The following is an 8,074-nucleotide window of genomic DNA, read 5'->3' on the forward strand; positions in this document are numbered from 1 at the left end:
CAAAATTATTAATTAACATTACCTTTATTAATTTAAACAATGAGATTAAGTCAAAGTCACATAACTGACAATTTGTACAAACGAATTATCAGAGCGAATTTTGATATATTATATTATCCTACTATTGTTACACAATTTATTAACATACTCTTTGTTAGGTTCATTTAGGTTATTTTGATAACGATAGCAGAAAACAGCTATCGAAACGTCAAGGTAATTTTTCAAATTAATTTCTCTACTAATTGGAATTTTCTCTTACAGCTTGAGCCTAAGTGTGTCGCAGGATACCCTCTAGGTGACAGTTCTTGATTACTTTTTGATAAATAATTTGTTCTTATTGCGAAATAGGAGCACTATTTATCAATCTGTAATAAAAGACGTGAGGAAATTCTGTGTTTTGTAAAGACAAAAATTTTTGAGGCACAATACCCAAAAAGAAGTTTGTAAAAAACCCAGTTGTAGCTGCTTAGGAAACTAAACCTTGTTTTACTCGTTTACTTAAAACTTTTGGAGGACTGATTGTCCTTCTGGTTGTCGATAAAAAATTATACAAGTCGCTAAAATTGACTAAAAGTTAAGACACTATTGACGTGTTTTTCCCCATTGAAACAGCACTCTGTTAAGCGACTATAGTTGATCCCTAGACCTAAAAGTTCGAGCTAATCCTCTCTTGATGTTGGAATTAAAACGACGAGGTGAAATATGCCAACGAGACCAACCAATTATTCCCGTTAGTTCTGGATAAATAACTTTTTGCTAGGAGCTTTGGACTTAAGCCAATTAACATGTTCCAAATTGGTTTTGTTCTTTTTTTCAGTTCTCTGATTTGGTATCCACTCTTTGGCTTTGGCACGATTTCGCATATGGAACAGAACACTAAAACAATCAGTTTTTGAATTTGTGAAACAGCAGTTAAAATCTCTTCTAAAATGCTCTAAATTGGAGGCTTGGAACTTTACTTTTGCCTCGTTTTAGTGATTGTGATCGAAGCATTCATGCTTGCTTGTACAAGTCTTGAGAAACATTTCCAAAATATCATCATCATCATCATCAGATTAAAATTGCGATGAGTTTTTGATTAACCACTTCCAGTAAAATGACCCGGTCATCATCTTGCTGGAGCCGTATAAATATTAAATGGCACCAGGGGTTACTGTTTATGAGTTTGCCAAGTTAGTTTCGGTTATTAACATAAACCGGGGAATTAGTTGTATAATCCCGGACTATACGCGCAGCATGAACATAGGTAAAGTAATTGCAATACTCCCGCTGAACTATTTTCTTGCAAGCGGCAGGAGCCGTTTTATGATGGGTATACTTGAAATTTTAATGCGCTGAACGCTGGATAAAGAGCTGTTTTCCCTAAGCATTTTGTATTAAGCGGTGTTTAGCATAGTTTAAATCAAATTGCGAAATTTCGGCAATAGTTTACATTCCGAGGTTTGGGGACGAATTATTCGGTTACTTAAACTTTACTAACGAACACGCCTTGTGACGATTTTAGAATTCGGATATTTTCAACATGCTCACTGATGATATTTTTGTGTTTTTTCTTTGATTTAAAAGTTGTTGTTGTTAACCAGCTTAATTAAACTCAATGTTTAGTTTAAGATCTTGTGAAATTTCCGGCCAAAATAATTTTCACTTGATTTTCTTGACCGCTCACAAGGCGCTAACACGAGCCAAAACATTTCATTATTTTGCATCTGAATGGTTTAACGAGTTTTTCAATTATATTGTTGACATCCTCACTTCATGGCGGTGAAAATGGTGTAGAATTCGAGGCATTTTGTGCGATTTGACTTTTTCTGAACAAATAGTAGGTTCCAAAGTAGGCATTTTTCTTCAAAAATCAAATTTTTACATGTGCGTTTTTTGAGCCGAATTTTTACATTTCGATCGAAGAAGCTCATCAACATGCATTTAGAGGTTGTTTGAGTCGATAATCTGGAAGAGCCGCTTAAAATGGGCCAAAAATGTTATTATTTTGGACCTGGAAAGTTCCGCGAAAGCGAGTTTTTTATGAGCTGGTTAAAATCCCCGCTTCTGGCCGATGAAATTCGTATGGAATTTGCGGCACTTTGAGCGATTTCAGATTTTTTGAACAAATGTTTTCAAGGTACCATTCCATAATATTTCCTCCATAAAAGCAAAGTTTCACATGTATGTTTTTTGAGCTGAATTTTTATTTTTGCGAACGAAAAATTTCGTCATTGTTTCTACAAAAATAAAATTTTCACATTCAATTTCAATTTTTGAGGTGAAATTTTAGATTGTTATGTAAGAAGCTCCCCATATGCACATAAATATTGTTCGACTAGATTATACGGAAAATATCGTCGATCAAAAATCGTGACCCCATGAAAACCGCTTAAAATGGGTCAAAATATTTGATCATTTCGGATATTAAAGGACTAACAAGTTATTTAATCAGGTTGTTGAAATCCTCGCTTCTTGGCAATGAAATTCGTATAGAATCTCAAATTCTATTTTGAGTATTTTGAGCGATTTGAGTGTTTCTTGGAACAAATGCAGAGGCATTCATTTTTTTCTCCTATAATAATTTTTTCATAACTGTATTTTTTGAGCTAAATGTTGAGATTTTGAACAAAGCACTCGTTTGAGTTCGATAATGCGAAAGATTCTGTCAAAAAAACGGTTCAAAAACGCTTAAAATGGGTCAAAACATTCGACACTTTCACATCTAAATAGTCTAGAGGTTATTGAAACACTCGCTTCATGGCGCTGAAATTGGGATAGAATTTAAGCCATTTTGAGAAATTTGGGTTTTTTCGGGAAAATAGTTCTTCGATTTCTTCGGGCAAAAATCCCTAAGTGCATGCTTAACTTTCGACCTAAGGAACGTCTAAATGTGCATACCTAAAACAGATGTAACAAAATCGCTCAAAATAGGACATCTGTTAATTCAATAAAATATTATTTTTTAGTTCGTAATAATATCTGATAGTCTTCTATTTCAGATTAAACACTTCTTTCCCTATCGAATAAAATAATCTGGATAGGCAAATCGAACAAGGGCTGCAATGGTGCAATTCCGCAGCCTTGGTGCCAATTTGTCAGGCCAACCCTACACTTCCCTACAACGAACATCACCTGTGCATTCGTCCCATCGAAATACGACCGGAAAATTCCATCATCCTAGCGAGAAGATACTCAAGAAAGCTCACCTACCACGACTCAGAGGAAAGCGAGTCCAATATAGATGCCACTTATATTCATGATTACAACAGTCCGATCCTCAGAAGAAAAAATCCGCCGTCTTTATCCAAGTCGAAGTCGGTTGACTGTCCGCACAAGACTGGAAATACCAATAGGTCAATAGTGCAGACTACCAAAGTCACATTCACGAAGTCTTCACCGAATGTGAATAATAGCAGCCTGGAACATAGAGGAGCGAGAGTGTCCAAGTTCTCGGCCATTATCAAGAAGCTAGACAATAAAGCCGCAACTTTGCTGAAAGTGACTAATAAGACTGTGGGACTATGCAGCAAAAATAGGGCTCCTAGTCGAAACTCTACTTATAACAACAATAATAACAGTATTTCGATAAGTAAATCTCTATTATCTCAGACCGGAGATAAGGCGGTATTCTCAAGTGCACTTAGTGATAATAGTATTAGAGAGCCGCATGTTTTCACTAATAGCCCAACAAGCGAGTTAGTTCTAAGGAAACCTTTGTCGAACAACAACCCTGACAATGTGACTATCAACAGCCGAGAACAGCCAAGACAGAGAACTAACTACAGCCGGCCACCTGAAGATTTGCTAATAGCAAATAATGCTGATGCGGATTTGCCGAATAAAAACATCGTGACCGCGTTTAAAACCACTGACACTAATAACGAATCAATCGCTGTGATATCTGCAAATACGAACTTGGTGCAATCGAATGAACTAGACAGCAGAACCTCAGAAGTGCTTCAGAATCCACCAGCTGCAAAAGACAATTTCAATTTTCGCAAAATGTTGCTGAGCGGCTTAAGAATGAAAGAACGATTTGTGTTGTGCGCGAGTGTTATTGCCGTGTTATTCACGTTGATGTTAATAATGGATATTCAGATGGACTTGGGCCTGTCCAGGAAACATCTGGTTCCTTCCCATGGACGAATTAAAACCGTCATCAACGAAGAGGGTCCGGAAGCGGCATATCACAGTTTCAAAAATCGCCTCTTGCAGAAAACTCACAGGTGAGGTTCTGATTTTGTTTATTGCTTAATGAGCTCCAAACCAACATGTTACTCTTGTGATATATTTCTTGTTTGTTGGTTGTTTCCTGTTCTCAGGAAAAGTTTACGAAGGTACATTTTTCCATAAAATTCATCTTTATCCTACCTGATTTAGTTGCTTAAAAATCTCTCTCCAACACTTTCAGCTCTCGGCAAAATTGTTCCAATTTTTCATCACTCTGCCCATGGGCTTGGAATTTGTGGGTTAAACTGATTGGAAACGTTTGATTATTTTTGTTGAACCCAGCCAAACGACTTCAAGAGATAAATAATGTTGTTAATAACGTCTGCTTGCAAGTGAACTGATTATCCGAACGTCCTCAATTTCGAAATAAATTTCGAATATTAACTACTATGAAAAATAGCATTTCAATGGCACACGCGTATCGATATTCCAATATTTGCATTGTTCATTATAATGTAATCGTTTTAAGTTGCATTCGTAATCAGTTTTAGCCGGGGAATAGCAGTGCACTGACGCAACACCAATTTATCTAATATAATAATAATAATCTTTTTCCTATTTTATTGATACCACTTTATGTTACTTTGATACCCCAAAGCAATTTTTAAGCCGCCAGATTCACATAGGGCAAAATGGGGTCAAAAACCATTTAAAATTTGTTTCCAAATTGATCTTTTTGGAAAGTAAATGAATATCTTTCTCCCGATGTCAGCTCGAAAACTTTTCGTTTTCCTGCTTGTCTGCAATAATAACCTTAAGTGCGCACAAAAACATTCCATGAAGTACAAAAATTTACTTACATTATAGATTATCTCTTTACCAACTACTTTTCTTAGTGTTTTTTTTTGGGGAAAGCCGATTTTCGACCACTTTTGGCTAATTTTCGCGCAGAAGCGCTCTTATTCGTGGGCCCGTATTGAGAGAACTCGTGTTACAAAGCTCAACTTTTCAATGAGCGCTAAAACACTAAATTGTGAACTTTTTGCGCCAAACCTCATTTTAGAAATGTTTCTAGTTTTTAATCAAAATTCAAAATTAATGCTAGTCTTCATAATCGCTCTTATTGGTGGGCCCGTATTAAGAGAACTCGTCGTGTTACAAAGCTCTACTTTTCAATGCGCGCTAAAACACTAAATTGTGTACTTTTTGCGCCAAACCTCATTTTAGAAATGTTTCTAGTTTTCAGTCAAAATTCAAAATTAATGCGAGTATTCATAATCGCTTTTATTCGTTGGCTCGTATTAAGAGAACTGGTTGAGTTACAAAGCTCGACTTTTCAATGCGCGATAGAGCGTTAAATTATGTGCTTTTTGCACCGAACATTATTCTAGAAATGTTTCTAATTTTCACACAAAATTCGAAAATTCAAAATTAGTGCCACTCATCAAAATCGCTCTTTCTCTGTCGGTGAGTTTCTGTTTTGGTGGAATTAGCGTTTAGTTGAGGTCATTCAAAAATTACCTAAATCCATGCAAAATGTGCCTGAGAAAAAATCAATTAAAAGCCAAAAATATAGATTTGGCAAATGCACGAAATTCGGTCTGATAGTCAATGCGCCATTTGTTTTCTTATGGAAAATTAGTGAATTTCAATGAGTGAAAAGGGAAGGAAAAACGTATTTCCCCAAGAAGAGCCACTAAGAAAAAGTTGTTACTGAAAACATTATTTATATGGTGAGCCTATTTTTAAATTCGAACCCGAAGGGGATGGAAAGATTGGAGAGTTAACATTGCTGTTTATCTGTTGAAAGATGGAAAATTAATGTAAACTTGTTTGCAGAAACTGCCAAATGCATTTTTAAAATAAGGTGATTTTTTTTGCATTTTTTATACATACTGTTCATACAGATTGGGACAAAATGCATTTTTTTCGTTATTAATTATACAAAAGTTTGTTTTCCCCCATTTCACCAATATTAGCTCCGCCCACTTTAAAATTCTCCCGAATTTTTACGTTTTGACAATCTGCTCAAGTTTCGCAAACATTTTCTCTTTTGCGCTCAACATATCTGAGTAACTGAGAACCTCCTCACAATTGCTCTGAATCCGTCCAGGATGTTCCAAGAAGGCATGAAACGTAATTGAAATGTTCGATTGATGACTTTAGCTAGACGAACGCACATGAGATTAAAAGTTCGACAATCTAACATGCTATTTAGTTTGCGAATAACTCAATGATCGTCTTCTCAGCCAGGCAACGAGCGAACGCTCAACATGACTGGAAAAGTGTTTTTTTGTCGTGCGTTATCCATTTTTCAAAGCGCATCTTTCCAGTCGAACCCGACACTTCCCTGACAGGTTGATAAAAAGTTGAATTCATTTTGCAAAGGGCGAAAAGATTGGTCCCTTAAATATTTAAGGACCAACCGGATCTATTCCAGTGCCTTCGTGCGAGTGATTGATGACACTTGGCTTACTGTATACACTTTTTTTCACGCATTAAAATATACAGATTATAAGAGCTGAGTGTAGAATTTTTAATTAAAGTAGGTATCGTTCTTGCCGCTATTATCGACTTTTATTAAAAATTTTTAGGAAAGCCTTCAGGTGGGCAGTTCGATAATTTTACCTGAAGGGGCCTGAACTTCTCGTCTTAAAGGGCATTCAAAATGTGATGTTTTTGAAACTGAATTTTTCAATTTTAGTCAATTTCTAGGAAGGAGGAATTGGATTGGGTCCAAAATTACCTTGAGATACCGGTCAGAGAAGAATCCTCCTCATCTCCGCTTAAACATCGAGTTTCCTCTTAGTATTCTCAGTTTCGGGATGATTTAGATATGTGCAGAGGGAAATGGAAGCACTTAATCATCAATACTGCAAACTTAGTGTAAGCTAAGTAATTAGGAAAGCCGATTTGGCATGTAGGCGGCGAACTCATGTTAACCGGCTCCATTTATTACGAAAATATTTTGCCCGTCATTTTCAGCTGATTGTGTTTCAAGCGCACGTGAAATTTCCCCGATGATTGAGCCCTTCCGCTTGACTAGCATCCCGAGGGCAAAAAACCAAAACCCCAGATAACTCATTAGGCCCGAATTTAATTATCTGAAAATTTTATTAATTTGCTGTTGGCCAACAGTGGTTAATTTCAACTCGCCTTTTAAATTAAGACTTTTCTGACTGTTTTCGTTTCGATTCCAGTGGCATCAGCATGAATATTTCGAAGGAAAACTTGCCCAATGAAACCGCTCTTCTTCGAGGTGAGGCTGGACGGCAATCGGGTGCTGATCAGATGCAGAATCAGGTTTCGAACAAGGAACAAGAAGATGATTTCAGTGATCTTTTGGACTATTTGATGCTGGATACGTACGAAAGGGGCAAGTTTAGAGCGGATTTGTCGCGGATTAATCCGGTGGTGGCCGCTGAGGAGACGAAATCGAAGAATCCGACCATTGGAGAGCTGAAGAATATCAATCTTGAGTAAGTAGCAATTTGGTTTTTATTAAACCCGTCCGTGCATAAGAAAATAACAAAGTCATTTTGACAAAAAGATGGGAAATTGGGCGCTTTATTAGAAATACTTTTGTAATTTTTTGGCCCTGGAATGTCTGTTACATTTCTGAGCCTGATGCATCTACTAAAAAATCTGAGCTTCTATCGTCTGAGCCGCTGATGTAAACCAGACACCTGCACAAATATTGAAGTGTTTTTTTGGAACTATAAAAATTTGGTTTTTACAAACTTCTTTTTGGGTATTTCGCCTCGTTATCAAAAGAACCTAAATGAACCTAAAAAAGAGTATGTTAATAAATTGTGTAACAATAGTAGGAAATTAGTGCGCTTTCTTTAATTTTACGTTTTTTTGTGGATTGTTCTTTTGTTAAAATTGTGGAATTATTCCATTGAATTTTATGGCAATTATC

At 36.3% G+C, this 8,074-nt stretch overlaps 1 protein-coding gene across 1 annotated transcript in view; it reads left to right on the plus strand.

Annotated features, from left to right (window-relative positions):
- Nucleotides 1-3,015: 3,015 nt before the first annotated feature.
- LOC109536712 (extracellular serine/threonine protein CG31145) overlaps nucleotides 3,016-8,074 on the plus strand; it is a gene marked incomplete in the record, with an annotated part of 77,897 nt that continues 72,838 nt past the window's right edge. Inside the window, 2 exon segments of the mRNA XM_048663578.1 lie at nucleotides 3,016-4,208; nucleotides 7,353-7,631. Of these exon segments, the coding sequence (XP_048519535.1) occupies nucleotides 3,985-4,208; nucleotides 7,353-7,631 (503 nt within the window).

This window comes from Dendroctonus ponderosae, unplaced genomic scaffold (assembly GCF_020466585.1).
Source record: "Dendroctonus ponderosae isolate FM_Combo_2020 unplaced genomic scaffold, Dpon_F_20191213v2 Dpon_F_20191213_2, whole genome shotgun sequence".
Taxonomy (NCBI): domain Eukaryota; kingdom Metazoa; phylum Arthropoda; class Insecta; order Coleoptera; family Curculionidae; genus Dendroctonus; species Dendroctonus ponderosae.